We start from the raw sequence: 26,896 nt of genomic DNA, 5'->3' as shown, positions 1-26,896 counted from the left end.
TTCATTTGGCAACCAGTGGGATGCAGAAGCTTCCACTTCCAGACCAGAAAGCTGCAGCGTGCAAGGAAACGGGTTACACTATCGGAAGGCAAACTGCCAAATTTCACTCCCATCAGGACAAGATTTCTTGTGTTGACAAGATGATCTGCTGCAAGTCTTTCCCATCTGGATCTCTTGTTCCTGCTCTCCTCCCAGCTTCCTGAGGCAACATCAGCTCCACTTGGGCTGCTCGAATCTCCGAAAGCCCAATTTCCTTCTTGGTGCCTGAACTCGCTTTGCTACATGGTGGAAACAGCTGGGACTGATTCATCAAAACATTCCAGCAGCCCTCAATTGGTATCTTCATTAAATCTCTGCTTTCAGCTACAGCCATAAATAATTTGGTACAGTTAAGGGCTCACTGGCCACACGATGGGAATACACTTTCACAGGGCAGGGTTTCCCACACACACCCCACTTTGCCCCCCACCAGGAGCCCCATCTCCCTGTCTGCAGTGAACGTGTGCTAAAGCCACGCTGCGGCTCAGCCAGGTGCCAGGAAGGTCCCAGCCCCTATCTTGGTGAGGCAGCACGAACGAGCTGGCAGCCAGGAGCAACAGCCATGAAAACACTCGCACACCAAACACCAACACTGGGGGGTTTAAGGGACATTAAATGAGCTCTGAGGCAGAAGCTCTTCCCTGTGAGGGCGCTGAGGCGCTGGCACAGACTTTTCCCAGAGAAGCTGTGGCTGCCCCATCCCTGGCAGTGTTCAAGGCCAGGTTGGACACAGGGGCTTGGAGCAACCTGCTCTAGTGGAAGGTGTCCCTGCCCGTGGCAGGGGTTGGAACTGGATGAGCTTTAAGGTCCCTCCAACCCAAACTATTCCATGATTCCATATTTACAAATCTGCTTATTCACACAGCAGGGAAATCAAAGGTAAATTTGAATCTTGGAAAGTGTACAATGAAATGCTATTAAGGAAACATGTTTGTACCTATTTGACTGTACCCTGACATTGCATTTGAAGATCACCAGAGCTACATTACCCTTTCTTTTGAGTTCAGCTAAAATGATGATGAATGTCATCTGCTTGAGTAGATGAAACCTAAGAAGAAAAGGAGAACCCGGGATTTCTTCCATGATTCAAACAAGGAATCAGATTAAAACCTACAGGACGCTATCAAGAAGAGATGCCAACTAGGGAATACTCATTAGGAGACTGGAAATATTCCCAGTAGCCTCACAGTTTCAAGTGGGTTTAGGCATTTTGAATTACAGATTAAGAACTTTTCTATAGCTCTTCAGTATTTGATTCTCAGTTGGTGGTAATAGAGAAGGCAAGTGATCTTTGCCTAGTATGATGATGAAAAGAGCTCAAGCACAGCACGAAGGAAGCAAATAGGAGAAATTAGTCCCAGTGCTCAGAAAGGGAGAGAAAGATGCCAAGATTTTGATATTGAAAATGAAAATGCAGAAGAAAGAGGCCAGACTGGAGCAGCTGTTGTGTCATCTGGGGCCTGGGAGCAAATGAGAAACTCTAACTTACCTACCATTAAGCACAGAGCAGCCAAACTAGCTTGAGGAGAAGCAGAGGTTGTGCCAGAGAGCTGGGTAATGCCAGCACCTGGGGGGTTTACCTACAGCACCAAAGCTTCCCTGTGCTGCCCATCACTATCGCTCTCCTCTGACAGGGAAGGGCAGCACTTGGGACTGAAGAGCTGTTCCTTCTGCCCTTGCCAAAGCAGCAGTTGTGGCCTAGGAGCATATGGACACCACATGAATTCAATGTCTTTATCGATGACAAACTGGTGAAGTGTTAAATTGAGAGGGGAAAGAGTGTGTAATGAGCCATCTCAGCTCAAGTCCAGAGAACAACCAGCCCTTGGAATAACCTCCCCAGGGAAGTGGTGACTCCCCAACGTTGGACACTGTTAAGATTGGGCTGGACAGCGTAATGGGACATCAGGTCTAGGTCATGCTTTGACAGGAGAGGTTGGACCAGATGATCCTCGAGGTCCCTTCCAACCTGGAATTCTGTGATTCTATGGATCTATGAAGTTGACTGCACACAGCTTCCTGCTGATACATACATCAACCCCTGTCTGCTGGGAACTGAACTGAGGATGCCAAAGAGCAGTCAGATGATAACACCACCGCTGTGACACATGCAATGTCCTAAACACCAAAACCCAGTTTGTGAGAGCAGCAGCACTAAGAATTGATATTTAACTTGAGAATACCTAAAGCAGCTGAATAGTTCAAGGGTTCTGAGTCTTTGAACCCCCACTATTGCTAAAAAAGTGAAAAAAAAATCACAATAAACCTTGCAGTAATCTCCCATCTTCCTCAGACCACGCACCATGTCCACTCATGTAGCAAAAAGAGATCAGCATGAGTTTGCCAGTTTTATTGCAGGAAAGCACATGAGGGGTCATTATTTACACTCAGCTCTGTACAACTGGAAAGTATTTCCTCACTGCTCTTTACTTGCTAAAAATACCCCCCTCCCCTTTTCTAACAATTGATTTATGAACACAGGTCACATTTGGCTGCTGCGCTCTAAGGTTTCACACATCAAGTGCTCCTAGGAAATCCCACCAAACGATTCCTCCTCATAGGAGTTCCTCAGCCAGCTGAAGCCCTGCCCACGGGAGCGATGCACAGACCCACTTTCCAAAGGGAATGCCAGCAGGATCGTGGTTTTAGTAAGTTCTTGTCCCTCCATGCTCCCAGCTCATCTCCTGTGGGGAACACTGACAAGCTGCCTGCTGCTTAACTGAGAGCACATTCCACTGCTTTGGCTGGTCAAAGGCTTTTGGCCTTTGAGTGCCAAAAGTGAACTGGAAAACTGAACAGGTTCTCACCTCAGTCAGATAGGATCAGATCACCCAGAAACAGGCGCTGTGAAACTTCCTGGGATGGGGTTAGGAATTTTCCAACCCATCGTATTTAATCTCATTGCTCCTAAAGACACACGAAAGTGCAACAGGAGAGTTGGGTGATAGAGATGAGTATGTTTGACTCTATTTTACCTTACAAAAGAAGTAACATACTGTGTGCTGCTCTAACTCAACCTCCACGTCCTGCTAACTGAATTCTGCTGCTTGCACCAACAGGTTCCTCCTCCCTCCGCACCACAGCAGAGCAACCTGTGCCCTCACCACAACTGCACTTCGCTACAGAGGAGGTGAAACAGCTCAGGATTCAACCTACATCCATCGACAGTTTCCCTTTAAGGTGCAATTCCTACACAAGAACAACAGCACTTCAGAGTATTTATTTGTTTTTACCAAGAATTTAGGTACCAATGCACAAATGCAAGTTTTAGACACTCAAAATACCCCCAAAACAACCCAACAAACCTCACACACACCCCCAAACTCCTGAGCTTTGCTTCAGAGTGCTGTAAAAATAACACTGATTTCTGTGCTTAAGCATTTACATAGTAAATACACAGCAGAAAACCTAAAGGCCTGGAGGAAAAACTCCTCCTAAGGAAAAACTGAAGGTAGGGCCCAATGAAATGATTACTGGAATGGTGATTGGGAACTGCCTGGGTTCAATATAGAATTGCCTTGAAACTGCTCTTAAGTAGCTGAAGAACTCCTGTACTGGTCTATCTAAACAGAGAAGACCAAAGTTCTTCAGCAGCTTTATTTCTGTGCTCGACTTCTTTAACCCAATATAAACCAGTTTGGTTTTGGTTCATTCTTAGAACACACCATATTGCTTTCATGTAAGCCAAAGATCCCATAAATACATCTCTGTTCACAACAGACTTCACCGCCTGGCAGGTTTGGGCATTATGTACACCTTGACAGGTTTGCTGAAGGGGATGGTCCCCTCTATGCCGTTTTCAGATGGTGGGAGAGCCTCCAAGCTCTCATTCCAGGCAGATTTGGGCATTTTAGCAGCTGCCTTGCTCCGGTTGGAATTGTAAGCCAGCAGCAACCGCACTTCAATCTGACAGGGCTCTGCAGAGGAAAACAAACAGAACAACCCAAAGATGACTCATGGAGTTCAACCAGGCCAAGGGCAAGGTCCTGCCCCTGGGTTGGGGCAATCCCAGCACAAACACAGGATGGGGGAGACTGGATGGAGCAGCCTGAGGAGAAGGACTTGGGGGTGTTGGGTGAGAAGAAGCTCCCCATGACCTGGCTTCAGTGTGAGCTTCAGCCCAGAACCCCCCCGTGTGCTGGGCTGCACCCCCAGAGCGTGAGCAGCAGCTCAGGGAGGGGATTCTCCCCCTTTACTCCAGGGAGACCCCCAGAACTGCAGCACTGCTCCAGCTGAGGCACCACCAGCACCAGACAAAACACAAGGAATAACCTTTTTCCACACTTATCCCACAGTTCAGCCAACATCTCCCTAAGGCTCCCCTCTTCACCATTCCATCATAGAATCACAGAATGGTTTGGAGCGGAAAGGACCTTAAGATCATCCAGTTCCAACCCCCTGCCATGGACAGGGACACTTCACACTAGACCATGTCACCCAAGGCTTTGTTCATCAACTTTTACTTGTAGCTTTAAGTCGCCTCTATCACTTCTGCTATACACCCATCAGTTAATATGTGCTTTGTATTTGGGTGTTCTCCTCCCTAAGCACACATTTAACACCGGCCTTCAACAAGTTCCATTGTCTTGAATTAAGGCAATTTCCCCATTCTGAATTCTGACCCTGTGTCCTGACCCTCCCAGCTTGTGTCCTCCCCACGTTTCATACACCTAAGTGCCAGTGTCAATGTTAACAGTTCAAGTATGGGGAGACACCAGAAGGGAATCATAGCATCACAGACTGGTTTGGGTTGGAAGGGATCTTAAAGCTCATCCAGTTCCAACCCCCTGCCACGGGCAGGGACACCTTCCACGAGACCAGTTCTTTATAGACCTTCTGATCCTCCCTTGGGGCCATACTTAAAATGCCTTTACAGTGAAATAAGGACTTGATTTAGCTCCCCTTGCTACCTTTAAATCCAGATACCTCCAGTCCCAGAAACAATACTGGTTTTTCCTCTGCAAACCAAGCTAGCAGGATGAACGAGTACGCCAGGGAAGTGCCACATAAAAAGGAGCATGTGAAAGAACACGGCACTAAAGAAAACTCTGTTGGTTAAAAGCCCATCACCAAATCCTATTTATAACCACTCAGAAAATAAACTGCTCAAATAAACCTCACATTTGAATAAACGTGAAGGGATTAAAAAGGAAACAGGACAAAGGGAGCTGTGAACAAATCCTCTGCTTTTGTTGTTTGAAGTCCACAAGCCAATTACCGAAGCACTTCCATGGGGACGTGCAGATGCCAACTGAGACTGAGCGGGAATGCTGGAGTATTTCAGCAGAGCTAAAGGGTGGGTTTTTTTAGGGCATTATTAAAAGGGTGAAAGCTTAATCAGCACTGAAATTGTGCTGTTGGGTATACACAGCTCCAAAGGTTCCTGCCATACTCCAATACCTGTCAGATCTAAAGCAGTGAACCACAGTGAGTCAGCTTTCCGTGACTCCCTGCCTTTAACCGAGGCTGCAGACCCCACTCCCACAACTGATCTTGCTCTGCACAGAGATGGGTGATGTCCTGCCCTGGTTTCAGTTGGCAGAGAGTTAATTTTCTTCCTCAAGCATGTGCTGCTCTGTAAAGGCTCCCAACTCATGGCAAGCACCTTCTCTCCCATGACACCAGCCCCTCCAGAGCATCAGTGCCCTGTCAACCAGGGAGATAGCGCTCAAAGGCTGCAAGAACAAAGTCTGAGCAACTAAGGGCAGCACCACCAACAGCTGTAGGCTCCAGGATCCCAAAAATCCTTTGGTGAGGCATTGGAAAAGGCTGCCCAAGGAAGTTGTGAATGCTCCATCCTTCACAGTGTTCAAGGCCAGGTTGGACACAGGGGCTTGGAGCAACCTGCTCTAGTGGAAGGTGTCCCTGCCCGTGGCAGGGGGTTGGAACTGGATGAGTTTTAAGGTCCCTTCCAACCCAAACCAGTCTATGATCCTAAGTCCCCAAGACTGTGGGCATCCACACATATGTGCAGGAGACTGGGATCAAGCAAGACATGCTGTCAGAGAAGCACAGCAACACCATCACAGAAACCTGTATCAGCAACATTACCTGTCCAGGCTGTGTGTGAGAGGTAAACCTGAGTTATCAGCCTGTGCCTTCCCGGGCCAGGATTTCGGAAGTCAGCTGGTTTAGGATGGATGAGCTGTGCTTGTCCATCTGGATACAATACCTAGAGAGGGGGGAAAATAGAACATGAAAGAACTGAATGATAACTGGGCTGGGGATTGGATTTGCACAGTGTGTGCTGTGTTGGTGGCTTCTGTTGGAGGCTGGAAGGTAAGAAGGTGGGCTTCAGCTTGGAGCCAGGAGTCCAGCTCCCTGGAAGTAACAGCCACACAGTGGCCATCCAGACCCACAGCATAGGTGGAAAAGCGCCATCCACTGACATCAGCTCTTCCTCTGCATCGTAAACAGAGGATTTTGTTTCTCTGCTATCAGGGAATTCATGTATTTTACTTGGCACCACAACACCCCCACCTCCTCAGCTGCATTTGAAACCAGTGGCTCAGCAGCAGGTAGAAAGTTGAGCTGTAAATACAGAGAGACAAGAGCCTGCACAGGACCACAGGCTGGTTTGGGTTGGAAGGGACCTTAAAGCTCATCCAGTTCCAACCCCCTGCCACAGGCAGGGACACCTTCCACTAGAGCAGGTTGCTCCAAGCCCCTGTGTCCAACCTGGCCTTGAACACTTCCATACCTCTGGACCATTCCCAACAGCTCCTTTTGCTCCTCCTCTTCCCACTACTCACGCTGGAAATTCAGCAGCATTTATTTGTGCTCGTGTCCCCACCATGCTCAATGTGTGGGGAAGCACAACGTGGAGCACAGAATGACACCAAAGTGCTCAAAGCCAACTCTCAGGAGCTGCACACAACTCAACCCAGAGCACTATACACAGACTGAGTGTGGGGCCAAAACCCAGAAATCCAACATTGTTACTAATATTAGTAAACTTAAAGGTATTGACATCAAACAAACTCCCCCTAAGGCACAGGCACGTTCGGATCTATGTCAACCAAGTGCTCACCTGAACTTTAACGGTTCCTTGAGGATCCTGCACGTGTTCCAAAGTTGCATCAACATCCAGAGCCACCACCAGCCCCGAGGTAAACCTCAGGGGATTGTCAGATTCCCCAGTGGGCTCGATGATGTTCGCAGTAGCTCTGTGGAGCTGTTGGGGGAAAGAGGTCAGCAAAAATAAGGAGGTGGAGGCAGGAGGAAAGAGAAGAAAATACAATCATTGCTGTTCCTCATGGAGAAGTTGTGGGTTGGAACAAGATGATCTTAAGGTCCTTTCCAACCCAAACCATTCTATGAACTTTGGATTCTTTTAGATACTGGCAGGAATTAAGCCTTCTATATATTTAGCAGTAGCCCTGGGGATGGTCCACAGGGATATTGCATTTAATTCTCTGTGTTGATCTGACCTGCTCTGGAAGAGGAAGGTGGAGGAAGGTACTTTGTCGCAGCGTTGTCTGAAGAATCTTGACCACTTCTGAAGGTTTGGATGTCACAAGTCTGGGCATTAAGTCCAGCAGTTTATCTACAAAACTGCCCTGCATGTGTGGGAGCTCAGAGATGAAACATCTGGGTTCAGAATAGATGAAAACCAAACACTTTTCTCAGCATTTTCAACATTACTCAGTAAACACATTATGTTATTCAACACAACACTATGGTTATTTCCAGCCAAGCTACTTTTAGAATCATGGAGTCACAGAGTGGTTTCAGGTCCCTTCCAACCCAAAGCTCATCCAGTTCCAACCCCCTGCCACGGGCAGGGACACCTTCCACTAGAGCAGGTTGCTCCAAGCCCCTGTGTCCAACCTGGCCTTGAACACTGCCAGGGATGGGGCAGCCACAGCTTCTCTGGGCACCCTGTGCCAGCGCCTCAGCACCCTCGCAGGGAAGAACTTCTGCCTTATACCCAACCTGAACTTCCCCTGTTTCAGTTTGAACCCATCACCCCTTGTCCTATCGCTCCAGTCCCTGATGAAGAGTCCCTCCCCAGCAGCCTTGTAGCCCCCTTCAGACCCTGGAAGCTGCTCTGAGGTCTCCAGCAGCTTCTCTCCTCCAGGCTGAACAGCCCCAATGAGATGATCTTAAGGCCCTTCCCAACCCAAACCATTCTACGATTCTATGATCCAGATTGTGCATTCATCTCTGCCTGTGGAATTTCCTGAGAAATAGGGATGAGCTTTGGTGATCCTGTGACTCGGTGCAAGGAAGAGACACAAAGCAAATGAGCAGTTCTGTTCACCCAGTGAGCTAAGCATTAGGGAATGGGTAGGTTTGGTCCCCTTTTCTCATCACTTAACCAGCTACAACTGCAAAGCAAATCCTGAATAAACAGGAATTTAATCAGAACTAGAGATGGAATTCTGCTCAGCCAGCTCTGGATACCTGCATCTCTGCTCTAGACCTCCAATTCCCCTCCAATTGATGGACAAACACTGGGCATCCCTATTTGACCTGTTGTAGCCATCTCCATTAGGAATACAATGAAAGAAGCACCTCTCCAGGGAGAGGAGAGCTGGGTGAGTGTTCAAAAGCAGTGGCCATACAAACATCAATGTCTGGGTGAGGTGACTCCCACCCTGAGCATTAGATGGTTCACTCACTCATTTACAATTTAGATACTTGTCATAAAGGGAAATTCCCTTTTATTGTCATATTCCCAGGAGAACTCTTCCATTGATCCCACATTTCGAAGGGAGTTTACTTCTTGGTTTATCATCCCCAATGCAGGACAGCAAAAGGGGAAGGGAGATGCAAAGAGATGAAAACCAAATGGGATATTCCCTGATAACAGTGGTGTGGGGAACTTTCTAACATGAAGTGAAGAAACAAGAGAATTTCTCACCTCTGAAAGGAATCCACTTCTTGCAGGAACTTCTCACACATCCCAAAAAGGGGTTCCACTCTGTAATGAAAAGAACATTCCTTGGCTTAGTTTTAAACAAAGAAAACTGGCTCTGTGGCTATAAGCATTTTGGTGTGTTGGAATCCAGTTCAAGCTCCTAAATACTTATAATTTGGAGACCAGAAGAGTGTTCCCCATGAGAGAAGAAAAGAAAACTAGCTGCCATCTCCCTCCCCTTCCCACAAAGAGTCATCCACATAAAGCACTAATGATGTTCCCAAAGCGACTCTTCAAGAAATATTAACTTTCCACCTATAAAACAAGAGGTTAAAAGGCAAATCTCTAACAGAGCTCTATGGCAACACACTAAAGTGATGGCACCAAACTCAAAACAGAAGAAATATTAACCCACTTTGCTCTAATTCCACCTAATTCGACACCCACCCAAACCCACGTGGAACTTCATTGACCTCAGCAGCCAAAGTGAGCCACATGAAGCCTCCAAAACTTGCTAAAACTCCACAACTAATACTTAATGAAGCCACCATTAGTGCATTCTTTAATTCACCACTTAAATACATCCCAAATGTCAACTCTACCACATTTTTAACCTATTTTTATGTTCAGAATGAAGAGAACTCAACCCCCAAAACACATCTTCCTCATAAATTTGTCATCTACTTCAGTACTGGGCATTATGAGTATTTATAGTACTTACTTAAATAGTATTTCTATGGCAGATATAAAGGCAAAAGAAAGCTCTTCATTCTGAATTCTTTAGCTAATGGTTACTGGCATGCTGGGATGTTTTATGTGCCTAATTTAGCCTTGCTGGGTTTTAACCAAAGCTTAAGGAAACTGAGCTTAGAGTTAACCCCATGAAGATACTTCCCCCAGGTCATCCTTACCCTCTGGTGGTACGTGCAGTCACTATCAGCTGTAACGCCTTCGCCTGCAGCCTCATGTGGTGAATGATGACCACTTGTCTGCTCTCCACCCCGGTGTACATGAACTCCATTTTATACGTCTCTTCCAAGATCTGTCAAAGAGACACCACAGGGATAAGAAACCATCAGGCTCTGTTCAAAACTTGCTGAGTGCACTCAGAGCTTTTCATGACACTGAGCTGTGTGGTGCGGCTGACATGCTGGAGGGAAGGGATGGGATCCAGAGGGACTTGGGCAGGCTGGAGAGGTGGGACTGTGTGAACCTCATGGAGTTCAACAAGACCAAGGGCAAGGTCCTGCCCCTGGGTTGGGGCAATCCCAGCACAAACACAGGCTGGGGGAGACTGGATGGAGCAGCCTGAGGAGAAGGACCTGGGGTGTTGGGTGAGGAGAAGCTCCCCATGACCTGGCTTCAGTGTGTGCTTGAGCCCAGAACCCCCCCGTGTGCTGGGCTGCACCCCCAGAGCGTGAGCAGCAGGTCAGGGAGGGGATCCTGCCCCTCTGCTGTGCTCTGGGGAGATCCCCCCTGCAGCCCTGATCCAGCTCTGGGGCAACAGCACAAGAGGGACGTGGAGCTGCTGGAGCGAGGCCAGAGGAGGCCCCGGAGCTGCTGCGAGGGCTGGAGCAGCTCTGCTCTGGCGCCAGGCTGAGAGAGCTGGGCTGGGGCAGCCTGGAGAAGAGAAGGCTCCTGAAGGGGAGACCTCAGAGCAGCTCCAGTGCCTAAAGGGGCTCCAGGAAACCTGGAGAGGGGCTTTGGACAAGGGCCTGTAGGGACAGGCCAAGGGGAATGGCTTTAAGCTGGCAGAGGGGAGATTGAGATGAGCTCTGAGGCAGAAGCTCTTCCCTGTGAGGGTGCTGAGGCGCTGGCACAGACTTTTCCCAGAGAAGCTGTGGCTGCCCCATCCCTGGCAGTGTTCAAGGCCAGGTTGGACACAGGGGCTTGGAGCAACCTGCTCTAGTGGAAGGTGTCCCTGCCCATGGCAGGGGGTTGGAACTGGAGGAGCTTTAAGGTCCCTTCCAACACAGCCAGTCTGGGATTCTGTGTTCTGGGTCTCCACACAGACCCAGCTCCTTCTACCTCACCTGCTTTGCTGCAGCAGATGCCAACGCGTTCTGTTTCAGGTACAGAGGAGCTGCCACGTTCCACAGCTTCTCCTGCAAGGCCTGCAGAAAAAACACCAAGAGATGATGACAAATACCCAAGTTCAGACTGAACATTCTAACACTGTGCTAGATGGGCTCAGAGCAGGGAAGATGCTTTGTCTCTTTGCTGTACACCAACAGGTTGCTTGAAAAAGGAGCCAGTTTTATTCTGTGCTTTTAAATATAACACAGGGAACCAAGGCCTCCAAATGTTTCCTTGCTGGTAACAGGAACTGATGTTTAGCTTCACTTCTCAAGCTCTAAGCTGCCAGGAGCATTTACATTGCTCTCTTGTTATTCTTTAGGTGTTTGAATGTAACTTACACACATGTAAAGCAAGAACCAAAGGAAGCAACAAAGAGGTTTCCAGAAGGGGCTCGATAAAAGCTTTGTTGTGTAAAACCAAGAAGGGGTTTCAGTTTGTGTAGCTGCCAGTTGGCTGCCCTCGAATCCTTGGAATACATTTCTCCCCCAGAGAAGGTGTTTTAGATGTTCCATATTTGTATGTCCTATAAATACACAGAGATACCCATACAAGTGTTAAACATAAGGTTAGATATAAGGAAGAAGTTGTTCCCTGTGAGGGTGCTGAGGCGCTGGCACAGACTTTTCCCAGAGAAGCTGTGGCTGCCCCATCCCTGGCAGTGTTCAAGGCCAGGTTGGACACAGGGGCTTGGAGCAACCTGCTCTAGTGGAAGGTGTCCCTGCCCGTGGCAGGGGCTTGGAGCTGGGTGAGCTTTAAGGTCCCTTCCAACACAAACCATTCCATGATTCTATGATAACACCAGGGCAATCCCAGGTTGCAGGCAAAAAGTGGGAACAAGAACAACCACACAGTCGTATTTCTGAGCTTTCCTATTAACAGTCTCCACTCCACCAAAAATCCTGGAGTTACTTGGAATACTGAGTATAAATCAGCTATTGATATTTGTATTAAATAAATTACAATAATCACACACACCCCCCCCCAAACCAAACTCTATTTGCTTTTTGGTTTATGTTTAAAATACTAAGAAAGTTTGACTGGATGATTTGTATCACTGCCTCCTTTTTGGAGCTGCCTGTCCTTAGATACAGCTACACACAAATCTGGCTGTAGCCAAAGCTCAAGAACACACAGACTATCTCCTTCACTTAGGCTGGCCCCCAAATTCCAGTTAACTACCCCTAAAATAAGAGGGTTTGTAGAGCCTTTAAAGGTCTGGAACTTTCTGAGCCTTGAGAGGCTGAGAAATGAAGATACTTTCCCACCCCCCCCAAAAAGCTTCTTTCTGTTGGGGAAAGAAGCAATTGCAAAGAAATCTACTGAAAAGGGGTGCTCTGAGATTTGGGTTCTCTGCCATATCAGTTTCTAATTGTATAGAATCAATAGAAGATTTTGGGTTGGAAAGGACCTTAAAGCTCATCCAGTTCCAAGCCCCTGCCAGGATGAGTTACTCTTCATTTCAGCCACGTTACTGACTCCTGCATCACTGATGCGCTGAGTGTTCCACAGCTCCAGCTGAGAGCGGCTGATGCAGCTTCTACCCCTTCCTCCACACAGAGCACTCCTCTGCCAGCTACACAAACCATCTGGGTCCCCCCAGCCAAACCCTGGAGAAGGGTAATGAAGCCACCTCCAAAATGCTGCTCCTCTGCCTGGACAGCACATTCCACTCGGGATTTAGCTGGGATTGTACTGAGCTGGAACAGCACTCGCCTAAAACACCTTCTCTGGGGGAGAAATGTATTTACCCGAGGATTTGAGGGCAGCCAAATGGCAGCTACACAAACTGAAACCCCTTCTTGGTTTTACACAACAAAGCTTTTATCAAGCCCCTTCTGGAAACCTCTTCATTGCTTCCTTTAGTTCTTGCTTTACATGTGTGTAAGTTACATTCAAACACCTAAAGAATAACAAGAGAGCAACGTAAATGCTCCTGGCAGCTTAGAGCTTGGGAAGTGACGCAAAACATCAATCCACAGCAAGAAGCTGACATTGAAAAGGGTTGTTGCCACAGTGTCAAAGTAACCACTTCATCTGCTAGTACCAAAGAGACAGACCATTTCAGCATTGCAAAAGGAAGCACTTGGCATTATGCTCAATCGAGCCTAAAGAATTCCTTTGGCACTGGTGCCAAAAAAGCTACAAACCATTTTCTATCGGAATTCCACTTAGAGCAGTTTAGCAAAAAGCATTCCAGTGATCACCAGCAAAGTTACTCTTGTAACATAAAAGGCTACAGAGGAGTTGCCTCCGTTGTGATTGCTGTCAGAAAATAAGCTGTGCCCTGGCAAAATGCATGTGAGCCAACATAAACCCTGAGTACACCAGCACTGGTGTCCTCGAAGGAGGGGATCCTGCCCCTCTGCTCCGGTGAGACCCTGCTTGCAGCACTGTGTGCAGTGCTGGTGTCCTCAACATCAGAAGGACATGGAGCTGTTGGAGCAAGTCCAGAGGAGGCCACGAGGATGATCAGGGGCTGGAGCACCTCCTGTATGGAGACAGGCTGAGAACATTGGGGCTGTTGAGCCTGGAGAAGAGAAGCTGCGTGGAGACCTCAGAGCAGCTTCCAGTGTCTGAAGGGGGCTCCAAGGATGCTGGAGAGGGACTCTGCATCAGGGACTGGAGTGATAGGACAAGGGGTGATGGGTTCAAACTGAAACAAAGTTCAGGTTGGATATAAGGCAGAAGTTCTTTACTGTGAGGGTGCTGAGGTGCTGGCACAGGGTGCCCAGAGAAGCTGTGGCTGCCCCATCCCTGGCAGTGTTCAAGGCCAGGTTGGACACAGGGGCTTGGAGCAACCTGCTCTAGTGGAGGTGTCCCTGCCCGTGGCAGGGGCTTGGAACTGGATGAGCTTTAAGGTCCCTTCCAACCCAAACCAGGCTGGGATTCTATAATTGGCAGTTACTGCCTAAATGATGTGCCAGAGGAGGGAAGCAGGATGATCAGAAATCCAGAGAACCTGCTCGTTCATCATCCATCAGTTTTCAGCACCGCATGGAAGTGCACCACTGTGATGGGGGCATTGTCAAAGAGCAGCCCAACAAACCCCAGATGAAGCCAAACCTTGATGAGGAGGAGCTGACACTGAAGGTAAGTTGCAGTGAAGTCTGCCATCCCTGCCAGCTCTGACTGCAGCTCTCCGAGCCTCTGAAGATCACTGAAGCATGTGGAGAAGAAAGAAAGAAAAACCATTAAGACAGCAAGTACATTAACCTAAATGCCCTCAGAACACAGCAACAATGAGGCTATTCCTGCTTTTATCCTTAGAAGCAGCACCAGAAACAGCAGCAAAACCCCCACGACAACACAGTTTGCACCTTGGGACTTGGCATGTCCTTTCTTCCTGGACACCAGCACACCAGTGGTGTGTCACTGTCAACCCACATCACTGACAGCCCTATGGGAACCATACAGCACAGCGCTTCCAATGGGAACTTCAACCCCTCTACAGCAGCTAACGACCCATTTGTGTTCCACTGCTGGGACATCTCCTCATGTGGGCTGGGAAACAGTGTTTGGAATGTGTCAGGCTCACCCAACCAAGTGAATTTGAAGTGTAGCTGCCTTTTAAACCAAGCTGCAACCCAACATATACTGGGATCTGTCCAACTTGCTGCCGTGTGTTGGGTGCTAAAAGCATCTCTTGTAAATCAGAAGGAGCTTTTAATGTGATTGAATGAAAAATGACAGATAATGGAATGCAGAAGGCTTCAGGTCTCTGCTCTTAGACATGTTTTAAAATCAAAAGCATGTATTAAGAAAACAAAACTCATTTGTTGTCACAGAACTGGGAACAGGTTGGATGAGGTGGATACAACACTGCATTTTGCTTTGATCCCAAGTGTACTGAAATTGTCACTCTACTTCCACATTTCCTGCTATATTATTAAAAGGAATATTTTCTTCTTCAAATGACTCCTTCCTTTTCTTCATTTCAGATTTATCTTTGCATTGGAGATGCAATTCTGAAGCTTTGGCTCTGCCAAACCAGAAGGTTCCCGAGTGCCGAGACAAAGAAACCCATGAGGTTATTCATGTAATTTGCAGCCAAAGGGAAGCTCTCCTCAGCAGGGGGGGTTTGTGCCTTCCTTCAATGCAACAGCAGCAGAGCCAGCCTGAGCCTTACATAGTGACTCCATCCCAGAGGGAAGAGGAGACTCCTGGGTGCTCACTTTCCATGCCCTGCTTAATGCATCCCAACACACAAAGAGGGATGTCATCTCTCAGCTAACAGCGAGGCAGATATTCCATTTCCCAGCCTTCTGCTGTTCCCAATTCCACTAATTCTATTTCCTTACAAATCTCAGCCAGATTTCAACATCCCTGCAGGACAAAAACGATCCTGTTGTATAGATGGAGAAGCTAAACCACAACGAGTGATCTGCTCAGAAGCTTTAGCTGCAGAGCCTTTGGGGTGAGAATCAGCCTTCAGTGTGGTGAGAAATGTAAGTCCCAAGTAGACACCAGCTCCATGACAATAGAGGAGGGATGTCCCACCACTGCATCCACTGCTCTGAGCTGCTTCTATCCCTTTCCAATTGTTGGTGCAGGAAACTCTTGCCCTCTGCAAAATAACCTTTAACACTTTGGGTTTTGTCTTAAATCCTCCTTTCTCTTAAGCTGGTTGCTGGGTGGTGATCCCAGCAGGAAAAAAGCCAAGCCAATGACTTCCATCAGCTCCAAAGCATCCTTTACTGCATGTAAGTTACACATGAGCCACCTCCAACATGATTCCTACACTCAAAATGGAAACCATTCAGAGCCTGTGTGGTTTCCAGACCTTCCTCATGCCTGTGGCACTCCGGATGCTCTGCCAAGAGATGACTTGTTCTAAGCATTTAGTGCATTGAATGCTCTGAGGTTGTGTTTTAGGCTGTGTGCAGCAGCTTCCAAACAGCTGAAGAGAAAACCAGGTAGTTCTCACAGCTGGGTTTTGAGTGAGGAGCACACTGTTTATTCTCCACTGCAGGTGGGTGTGAAAGCAATTCACAGCTACACATACAGCAGAGGCAGCTATTCGGGAGGGGATGAAAAAGAATAAAGCTCTTTGGAATGCCATGTTCCAAACAAAGCATTTTAGATTGTGCTTCTAACTCTGAAAAGCAAGCTCTTTTCCTCTTTCCAAGCAGGGGAATTGCACTGAAAAGCTCCTTTTCAAGTGTTTTGTCTGAATCAGTCTAGAGATGAAATGGCAGAGGCAGCATGAAACGCCCATTCTGAAGCCATGCTGCACACCCTAATGACACAGGGTTATTGTCTGTTCCAGGAAAATCTCTGATCTTCAAACTGATGGAGAATGACAAAGTCCTCTGTAAGCGGTAATGAAGAACCCCACAAAGCACCAGAAGCAGCTCATCTCCTGCTAAATGAAAGGCCACGTGGAAAATGGAAGAGGAAAGGGGACAACGTCCCTCTCCCCACAAAACCAAACCCCCTTTGTGCATGTGCAATTAATGCAACCAAACTAAGGGACTCCTACAGGGACAGAGCCCTAAGAATGACACACAAACTGTCACCCATAAACCACACAAGCTGAGGGCATATTTTAACCACAGCAACAGCTCCAAGAAAAGCCTTCCCTGAGTCCTACCATGCTCTGAAATGATGTCCCCCCCAGAATGCACATTGATCATTCAGTGGGGGAGAGCCAGACCTGAGACCATCAGTTCTATTTTACACAGAGCATGAACGTTGTGTTATCGTGGTGCTCTCTAGAGGAAGGCTCAGGTTAAGTGCTCAATGGCAAAGTACAACCACCACAGTCAGCAACAAAGAACCTGCCTCAAAGCAACTGGGAATCCTGAACGATCTTCCATACACAGGTCAGCTTCCAGCCTTACCGGATGGTGAATTCCAGCAGCTCCTGGATGCCCTGTGGATCGAGGTGCTGAAGGTTATAAACCCTCTCCAGGCTCTGATGCAAGAACTGCTGGGAAGGATCTTCATGTGGTGTGATGCTGGGAGAGACAGGGGAGGACACCAGCTTTCTGCCTGGCAACTGAACAACAACAAACACATGCAGACAAAGAATAAGCAAGGAAAAAGCCTAACACAAGTAGAAAAGATGGTGATGGGCACAAGTTGTTCCTGGGGAGATTCCCACTGGACGCAAGAGGAAAATTTCTCACACTGAGAACAACCAGCCACTGGAATAATCTCCTCAGGGAAGTGGTGACTCCCCAGCGTTGGACACTGTTAAGTTTGGGCTGGACATGGTGCTGAGCATCTAGTCTGGGTCATGCTTTGCCAAGAAAAGTTGGACCAGATGATCCCTGGGGTCCCTTCAACCTGGGATACTGTGATTCCATGATTCTATGAAGTAATAATATTGCAAAATGCTGTCACATTATTTAACAACTTCCACCTGAGAGCTCCAGCTCATTTCTCCAATTCAAAACCTCTATCAAGGCTTTCGAGCCTGCACCTTAGTTAATGCTCCCCATCTGTAACCTACTTGCAGCTGGAGATCTTCAGGTTGAACTTCAACATTCTCTTGAGAGAAACATCTTCCTCACCTATTAACTCTAACACCATGAAGTCAAGGGGAGTCCAAGACCACACGAACTGCAACTGATTTTATGAGCTGCAATAAGACTTAGGACCAACTTAAGTCCCACCTGCACTTCCATGAAGGAAAAACAGGCTTCAAAGCAGCAGGGAAAGCATCTCAGCCACGAGGATGAGCAGGGGCTGGAGCACCTCCCATATGGAGACAGGCTGAGAACATTGGGGCTGTTGAGCCTGGAGAAGAGAAGCTGCGTGGAGACCTCAGAGCAGCTTCCAGTGTCTGAAGGGGGCTACAAGGATGCTGGAGAGGGACTCTTCATCAGGGACTGGAGTGATAGGACAAGGGGTGATGGGTTCAAACTGAAACAGGGGAAGTTCAGGTTGGATATAAGGAAGATGTTCCCTGTGAGGGTGCTGAGGCGCTGGCACAGACTTTTCCCAGAGAAGCTGTGGCTGCCCCATCCCTGGCAGTGTTCAAGGCCAGGTTGGACACAGGGGCTTGGAGCAACCTGCTCTAGTGGAAGGTGTCCCTGCCCGTGGCAGGGGGTTGGAACTGGACGAACTTTAAGGTCGCTTCAACCCAAACCAGTCTGTGATTCTATGAGCAAATTGTTTAGGTAGGACACAACTCAATGTTGGAAGATCTACAAAGGATAAGCTCCCCTTCCCCACACAGAAAGTGCCCAGGAACCTTTCCTTCCCAGTATGCTTCCCAACCAGCAAACCATGTGCTAGTCTCATTCGAGAGCAATAACATCATTACTCCCACCAAAATAGCACAAAATCCATATTGTAACAATTCAGTATTTGTTGAATATTGAATTTTAATGTACATCCTTATTTAATGTACATTTCAATATTCATTTGTGTGCTGCTTGGAAGAAAAAGCTTTGAGGATCCAAGTGTTACACATGGAAGTGTCCCTGCCCATGGCAGGGGGTTGGAACTGGATGATCTTAAGGTCTTTTCCAACCCAAACCACTCTGTGATTCTATGACAGACATGGAAGAGCCCAGCAATAGTCACAACAGAGGTTAGGAATAAACCAAACCAAAGTGGTTCAACTTACTCTTAAGGGAGGGACCAGATGAGAGAGGCTGTCCCGAAGATAGGCATAATGTCTGAAGGTGTGATCAGAGAACAGGGCAGGCATCGTCGGGCAACTTTTAGCAGCATTGAAAATCAGAACCAGAACAGCAATGTCTATTGAAAGGGGTTGTTAAAGAAAACCAAACAACAGCAAGAAACCCAAAAACCCAAAGCATCCTGTGAGGCTATGAAGAAGAGCTCCTTGGGGATGGTAAGTTAAAACAACAACAACTCAACAGCCCTTTTTTTGTGCTTGAGATTTGCTTGGGAATGATTTGCTCATTCTTTACAGCTTGGGAATGCCGAGCAAAACCCAGAGGCGGGTGTCTGAGGGGATGAAAACCAAGGACAAAGCATAAACGTTACAGGATGGACCATACTGGAAGAAGGATGTTAGTGCTGACGTGGGATGGCTCAAAGGCAACACACAGGACAGAAGCCAGGGAGCACAAATGCAGAACAGGCTCATCAGGAGTTTCACTCTTCCTCAAGGCTTACTCTGTGCTCACGAGTTTGGTACCCAACCACCACCTAAAATTGAACCTTTGCCTCTGAGTCTTTGAAAATTGAGACACCCCCCCTGCAGTCCTGATCCAGCTCTGGGGTAACAGCACAAGAGGGACGTGGAGCTGCTGGAGCGAGGCCAGGGGAGGCCCCAGAGCTGCTGCGAGGGCTGGAGCAGCTCTGCTCTGGAGCCAGGCTGAGAGAGCTGGGCTGGGGCAGCCTGGAGAAGAGAAGGCTCCTGAAGGGGACACCTTAGAGCAGCTCCAGTGCCTAAAGGGGCTCCAGGAAACCTGGAGAGGGGCTTTGGACAAGGGCCTGTAGGGACAGGCCAAGGGGAATGGCTTTAACCTGCCAGAGGGGAGATTGAGATGAGCTCTGAGGCAGAAGCTCTTCCCTGTGAGGGTGCTGAGGCGCTGGCACAGACTTTTCCCAGAGAAGCTGTGGCTGCCCCATCCCTGGCAGTGTTCAAGGCCAGGTTGGACACAGGGGCTTGGAGCAACCTGCTCTAGTGGAAGGTGTCCCTGCCCGTGGCAGGGGGTTGGAGCTGGAGGAGCTTTAAGGTGCCTTCAACCCAAACCAGGCTGGGGTTCTATGATTCTTTGAAAATTGCTGTACTTCCTATGATACCCTGAAAAACATTCCTCTTACACAGACCTAAACCAAACCAAAGAATTAAACACAGGAAGATGATCCTGGAATAGAAAGAAAACTTTTTCACAGTCTGAGAGCCTGAGAAATACGAAGGGCAACTGAAAGCTTTAATCATCCCAAAGGCACTTGCCTTGCAAAATGGTTGTCCCCAGTTGTAAGATCTCTAACAGGAGAGGGTAAAAGGATCCCAATGCAAAACTTATGGTCACCTGGGCTCTTTTCTGCATGAGGAAGAAGTAGGTTCAGCCCCACATGGGACTGAACCCATATCTCCTCCTTCAAAATCTTCTGCATGCACGAGCTGCCAAGCACAAAGGTTTCCACTTGACAAACCAATTTCTCCTCTTTACCCAAAACCTTTTCCAAATAAGCAATTTACTAACCTGATTCAAGTTTCCTAAGTGCTTTGTATCAAAGAAAACCATGGTTTTCATTAACAATTTACACTGCAAAAACACCATCCAGGTCTAACTTGTAGTTTCTGGCTTCCAGGCCTGTTTCATACAACATATCTCCATAAAATGTGGTGGCAAGTCACTTCCAGAACATTCCCTAAGATAATATTCTTGTGTTGAGGGCAGGAAGATGCATTGAGCTAAATGACAGCTTTCCCCCACCACAATGTTCCTTCAATTCTCAACTCATAGGACAAATTGACTCAAATCATTACTCAAGCATCTGGTCAATCTTTCTCTGCACCCAATTTCAGTCCTTTCCACTTCTCACGAGGTATTTGTTTAACGTGCACAGAGTTTCTAACTGATGGCCTGTGTCTGGTGAGAGAAATGAGGAGGAGATTCAGCGAGGAAGAGACTTGTTCCACTTGAACATGTCTCAGCACGCATCAGAAATAACAGCACGTTCTGCAACGGCACAGAGGGAAGCAAAGGGAACAACAACGGGGGGAAAAAGGCATTTTGCATTTCCAAGGCATCTCCTATTGTTAAGGATAATGGTACAACAAGAACGGTTTGTATTCTAAAGCATGGGAAGAGCTAATGTTAACAGGAGGATTTCTGATTGTGCATTATGTCAAGAAGATGATGAATTTACAGCATGATGGGGACTCATCCAATGCTGTACTAAGAGGTGGTGCTGCTCTACACACTGCACAGCAGGGAGGACAGCACAAGTTTTACCTATAAAGCAAGCACAGAAGGAAAACCGTTATTTAAAGCTTATTTAAATGCCAAAAGCACCTTTAAAACTAGTACAAACCAGTCTTCACATCAAAGGACTCATCTGCAAAGCCTAAACCTTGACAAATTGCTTGATAAACATGTTATTTAACACGGCATAAAAAAAGAAGGTCAATTTTATACCACATTGGGATTTATGAAGATGATTCCAGACAACAGTTATTCCACCATTTGCTGAATAATAAGACTAAGTGGCAAAGGGATTCAGAAATAGCTTGTAGCAGCCAGGACTGTCTGCCACAATTGGAAATCACTTAAATGTGAGCATCAGGAATACATGAATTCAATCTGTTACAGGATTAATGACCCATTAAAAAGATCCCTGGGCACAGGGTGCCCAGAGAAGCTGTGGCTGCCCCATCCCTGGCAGTGTTCAAGGCCAGGTTGGACACAGGGGCTTGGAGCAACCTGCTCTAGTGGAAGGTGTCCCTGCCCGTGGCCGGGGGTTGGAACTGGAGGAGCTTTAAGGTCCTTCCAACACAAACCATTCCATGATTCTGAAAACCACCAAAGACTTTTATAGTCTTTGGAGAAGCCTTTTACCATTCAGCATGGCTTTGTGAAAAAGATACAGGCTGGGTCATCCATGTCTGGTTCTGGAGTGTCAAAGAAGGGATGTGTGCTCAGCAGCTCTGGGACTAAGGGAAGCACCAAAGTGGGATGTCTGCTCCCCAGGAACTTCAAGCATCTGAAAATGCACAGAACAAAGTGTCCTTTAGTCAACACGTACATGGCAAACTACAACATTTTAAAGCATCGTCATGTTGCAGCAGCACTTTCAGCTTTAAAATCCTACTGTCCAAGTCTCCTGTCTCTTCCCAGCTGAGTGTTTGCATTAGTATTTGATAGGACCCAAGAAAACTGAGGGGACAGCTTGAAAAAGCAAGCAGTAATAAAATTGTTTATTTAAACTATCCAGAAACACTTCATACCTGGAGCTCTACAACAAGAAAAGCTTTCAGACTAAACACTAACAAGTGAGTGTGGTTTATCCAGAAGAAATAAAGGAGTGAGGAGGTAAAACCCAACCAAATACCAACACCCAAACTCCAAAACCAATGTCAGAGTCCACTAGAAGACAAAGCAGACTAAAATAAGTGTTTCCAAGAATTCCATCTCAAACCATGTGTGCTGGAGCCTCGCTTCCTTTGTTGCTCCCATTAAACAACCTCAGAGAGAAAAAGTCTCTCCAACAGCACAATGCCACAACCCATCCTCTTGTCACAAGGGATATAAAGAGCTGCTGGGAAATATTGCTGTTTAATGCAGTGTCAAATAAGCACAAAACATCAGTGGCATAAAAGAGATGAGGTTTTAAAGTGAGGGTTGAATTCATCTTGTCTGGGAATGCTTTGAGTACTTGTAATCCTTCCAGGAGTGGTCATCAGTTCTGGATTCCCAGTACAAGTAATAAGCAAAGGGAGAGTTTCCACATCAACCATGGATATGTACAGTGCTCAGTGGAGCCACTAGTCCAAATATTTGTGGAATAACAGGACTATACACCTGCAATACCTGTTATCTCCTCGGCTAGCTCAATATTTACCTAATCCCTTGATTGCTAAGAACAGGAAAACAAGCAGACACATGAGGACACTGAACACACTCACTTCCATATGGATTCTCTGTCGGTGGGATACTTGGTCAGGTTTTTCAGCAGCTCCACCAGTGCCAGGTGGATGCCTTCCTTAGTCGACACGTTGGTGCAACACAGCAGCTCGTGAAGTGCTTCCCGAATATCCCTTGAAGAATCCTGAAAAACACAAACAAATCCCAACCCAGACACCTTTGAGTGCCGAGATGTGCCTGCAGACACATTGACTTCAGAGCAGTTCCTGTTCCTTGCCTGGTTTAGTACTAGAACAACACACATTTCTAGTTATCACAGCTGAGCCCAGACCCAGCAACTGCTGCAGGGTCTCCTGTTGGTCTCACCCACCCCGTGCTTCATGTCCTGGAACGAACAGGGACTGCTCCACTGCTGACCTCCTCGACCAGAGCAAGAATCACTGTTTGGTTTGGGTGATGTTGTACCCTCAGGAATAGGCAGTAAAAGAGAAGGAAGGTGCTGGGTAACTCAGCAAAACACAGGCTGGGGGAGGCTGGATGGAGCAGCCTGAGGAGAAGGACTTGGGGTGTTGGGTGAGGAGAAGCTCCCCATGACCCGGCTTCAGTGTGTGCTTGAGCCCAGAACCCCCCCATGTGCTGGGCTGCACCCCCAGAGCGTGAGCAGCAGGTCAGGGAGGGGATCCTGCCCCTCTGCTGTGCTCTGGGGAGACCCCCCCTGCAGTCCTGATCCAGCTCTGGGGCAACAGCACAAGAGGGACGTGGAGCTGCTGGAGCGAGGCCAGAGGAGGCCCCGGAGCTGCTGCGAGGGCTGGAGCAGCTCTGCTCTGGAGCCAGGCTGAGAGAGCTGGGCTGGGGCAGCCTGGAGAAGAGAAGGCTCCTGAAGGGGACACCTTAGAGCAGCTCCAGTGCCTAAAGGGGCTCCAGGAAACCTGGAGAGGGGCTTTGGCCAAGGGCCTGGAGGGACAGGCCAAGGGGAATGGCTTTAACCTGCCAGAGGGGAGATTGAGATGAGCTCTGAGGCAGAAGCTCTTCCCTGTGAGGGTGCTGAGGCGCTGGCACAGGGTGCCCAGAGAAGCTGTGGCTGCCCCATCCCTGGCAGTGTTCAAGGCCAGGTTGGACACAGGGGCTTGGAGCAACCTGCTCTAGTGGAAGGTGTCGCTGCCCGTGGCAGGGGTTGGAACTGGAGGAGCTTTAAGGTCCCTTCAACCCAAAGCACTCAGTGGTTCTCTGGAAACAAACCAAAGACTGTTTTATTGTCTTAGGAGAAGCCTTTTATCATTCAACACGTGAAGCTCAGGTCCAGCTTTAAACGGGTTAAAGTTCCACGAGCCTTTAACCAGCCACCAACCTCTAGAGGGTTTGAGTAAGCACTGAGGACACATCAGAGGCTGCACAGAGTAAGTTAACAGTGATCATCTAGAGCATAAAGAACTTGACCTAACTCTGGGTTTATAGATGGACAATAAACCAACCAAACCAACCCCCAAAACCCACACTTGTAACTTTGGTCAGGAGCTTTTTATGATCACACAGATCCCCAAGATACCACTTTTCAAGTCACATTGTGCCCACCTTATTTTCCAGGCCAGGGTGATGATGCACACAGGAGCTTATTCAAGCTCCAAGGAGTATTTTTAGAAGCCCTGTGGCTGAACTCCAACTGAATTACATTCCTTCTGCCAAAACCCACCTTGCCATTCCCTATCAATGCATTACACTCCCTTGCTATCAGCATTTGTGTAGCACTGCTGGGTAGGATGTGAAAAGTTGATAGGATACAAACCCTGGATGGGTTTCAAGGGTGGTTTTAAGTTCTAATTTGCTAAGTATCAACAGCTCATTCATCACTGTCTGGCACAAAAGAAGAAAAGAGGAGATCTCTTGTAAAGGCTCTTAAATGACACCAACACACATAAAAGACCAAAGGAGGGAAGCTCATCAGGACCTTATTTTTGGTGGTGGTGGAAGGCAGACTATGACCAAAAGAGAAGATGGACTCTAAGGATTAAAATCAACTGACTATGGACATAAAGGACTCCAGGTGAGTGGCCCAGAACACTGCAAAGGGAGCACAGAGAGAAGGGAGGCACAAGACTGTGAAGGGACAGACAGGAGCACAAATCAACAGCAACTGAGAGCAAAGGCAACAGGCAAAGCAGGATCTAAAGCCTGCTCACAAAAGCCAGGAGGGGATGGGAGCTATTCAGCATTCGAAGCAGTGGGGTGAAAACAGAAGCTATTCCCACACCCAAAGATTCCATATTTTCATTCCCAGAAGAAATTTAGGCACTAAAGTTAATGCCATTTTTCCACATCCTTTATTTTGGTGCTGGAAGATGGATTTTACAGAAAGCAAACACCTTTCAGAATCAGACAAAGCCATTAAAATGTTACTATTCTCACACTTCAGCTATCCCAATACCTGATCATGATGATAATATAAACCATAACACACATATGGTTTATCACAGTCAGCACAGAAGCTTAAGACAGAGCCCAATCTAATTTTATACCCTGATGCACAGGTCCTCAACTGGAACAAACATAAATCACCTACATAAGAACGTGAGGAACCCAAAACTCATTCAGACCATGTACCACAGCATTTGTTAGAGCCTGATAAGAGATTAGTCAGTTTGCTTCTTCCTGGGACACACCAGTGTTGCCCTGGGTGAAGTAAACAGCAGGTGAAGACACAAAGGGCAGATTTGCAGGAGACTACCCAAAAGAGGCAGAAACTTGCCTGCTAGATGCAGCACAAGCAGAAAACAAACACCCACACCTCAGGGGCTGTAGTTCAGCAAATAAATCAGGTTTGTGGGGAGGCAGCACTGTTTATACAGCCAAAATCTCCTCCCAGATCAACCCCACCAAGCCGGAACTGCAGCTGACTCGCGCTGTCCTCTGGATGGTGGCTGAGCACTGACTGGGAGGATGCTGGTTGGGGAAACCCAAAAGTGTACCACAGAGCACACTAACAAACTCTGAACAGCCAGAAGAGAGGTCTCATGTCTGGCTCTGGCTCTGCTTGGTGAGAAAACGTGTAGCCAAAGCAGCCAAACAAAGGAATCAGAGAGAAAATGAAGCTGTATTCAACGTGAAGTGGTGCAGAGTGCTGGACCACAAACCAAGACAGAAGGAAACACACGTGAGGCAATAGCACAGTGATCAAGGGAAGAGTTTTATCTGAAAATCATCTGTTTCTGGTGTTCTGCTGTCCTGAAGATTACAAGCTACAGGACCCAGAGCACCTCCCATATGGAGCCAGGCTGAGAACATTGGGGCTGTTGAGCCTGGAGAAAAGAAGCTGCGTGGAGACCTCAGAGCAGCTTCCAGTGTCTGAAGGGGGCTACAAGGATGCTGGGGAGGGACCTTCATAAGGGACTGGAGTGATAGGACAAGGGGTGATGGGTTCAAACTGAAACAGGGGAAGTTCAGGTTGGATATGAGGAAGAAGCTCTTCCCTGTGAGGGTGCTGAGGCGCTGGCACAGACTTTTCCCAGAGAAGCTGTGGCTGCCCCATCCCTGGCAGTGTTCAAGGCCAGGTTGGACACAGGGGCTTGGAGCAACCTGCTCTAGTGGAAGGTGTCCCTGCCCATGGCAGGGGGCTGGAACTGGAGGAGCTTTAAGGTCCCTTCCAACCCAAACCACTCTGTGATTCTATGACTTTAGCCTTTGGGGGTGTTCAAAGAGCAAAAAGAACCCAACAAAAACATGGGCAGTCTCACCTGAAAGGGGCTGATTAACATCATATAACGAAGCACCCCGAAGAAAGCAGCAATGCAATTTTTTCCCCTCTTTAAGAATTCCTTACCTCCAAGACAGCCAACACAGTATCCAGCTGGTCTTCCCTCAGCGTGATGTTGTTGGAAATTTTCCTCATGGTGTGTATCGACTGCAACCTCACCTCCTCAATTTCATCATTAAACATGTCCACCAAGAAATCCAGGCATTTCTCCGCGAAGGAAGGCGAGGACTGAGCCAGCATGCACAGGGCTTCAACTGCAGCGATCCGAACCTCTGCCAACAGAGAGGGAGGGAATCCATTGTGTAAGTGCTGTTTAAAAGGACAGGCCACCCAACAGCCAGGCCTCATATTGTTCAAGGATTGGGATAAGGATAGGAGATGCTAAAGAAACCCTGAGGATGACCCTGAGGGGGGCTGGAACTAGATGAGCTTTAAGGTCGCTTCCAACCCAAACCATTCTATGACTCTGTGATGATGGAGACTAAGCAGGGACCCCACTGGGGATGTTTCCACAGGCAAATGTTCAACTTAAAAGCCTCACCTCTAATACTGCTGCTGTTGTAAGCACCTACAAGAGGGACCTGGAGGTGAAAAACAGGTCTCCTATCCAGCAATTAACACTACGTATTTCATAGTGCGTTTTGCAAG

At 47.8% G+C, this 26,896-nt stretch overlaps 1 protein-coding gene across 3 annotated transcripts in view; it reads right to left on the bottom strand.

Annotated features, from left to right (window-relative positions):
• Positions 1-3,240: 3,240 nt before the first annotated feature.
• The window catches only part of INTS4 (integrator complex subunit 4), a 36,624-nt gene continuing 12,968 nt past the window's right edge, over positions 3,241-26,896 (bottom strand). For 2 of the 3 annotated variants that reach the window (XM_030477704.1, XM_030477705.1), the window contains exons 11-23: positions 26,315-26,520; positions 22,542-22,684; positions 21,504-21,619; positions 18,558-18,691; positions 16,822-16,979; positions 14,045-14,138; positions 10,936-11,016; positions 9,814-9,944; positions 8,906-8,965; positions 7,470-7,629; positions 7,070-7,213; positions 6,091-6,211; positions 3,241-3,956 (exon numbers count right to left, since the gene is read on the bottom strand). In XM_030477704.1, the coding sequence (XP_030333564.1) occupies positions 3,763-3,956; positions 6,091-6,211; positions 7,070-7,213; positions 7,470-7,629; positions 8,906-8,965; positions 9,814-9,944; positions 10,936-11,016; positions 14,045-14,138; positions 16,822-16,979; positions 18,558-18,691; positions 21,504-21,619; positions 22,542-22,684; positions 26,315-26,520 (1,742 nt within the window). In that variant the 3' untranslated portion in view covers positions 3,241-3,762. The remainder of the gene's footprint in view (positions 3,957-6,090; positions 6,212-7,069; positions 7,214-7,469; positions 7,630-8,905; positions 8,966-9,813; positions 9,945-10,935; positions 11,017-14,044; positions 14,139-16,821; positions 16,980-18,557; positions 18,692-21,503; positions 21,620-22,541; positions 22,685-26,314; positions 26,521-26,896) is intronic. The other variant, XM_030477706.1, reaches the window with a different exon arrangement.

This window comes from Strigops habroptila, chromosome 2 (assembly GCF_004027225.2).
Source record: "Strigops habroptila isolate Jane chromosome 2, bStrHab1.2.pri, whole genome shotgun sequence".
Taxonomy (NCBI): Eukaryota; Metazoa; Chordata; class Aves; order Psittaciformes; family Psittacidae; genus Strigops; species Strigops habroptila.
The sequence above is the reverse complement of the archived record's forward strand: the minus strand, read 5'-3'. Positions and strand labels throughout refer to the sequence as shown.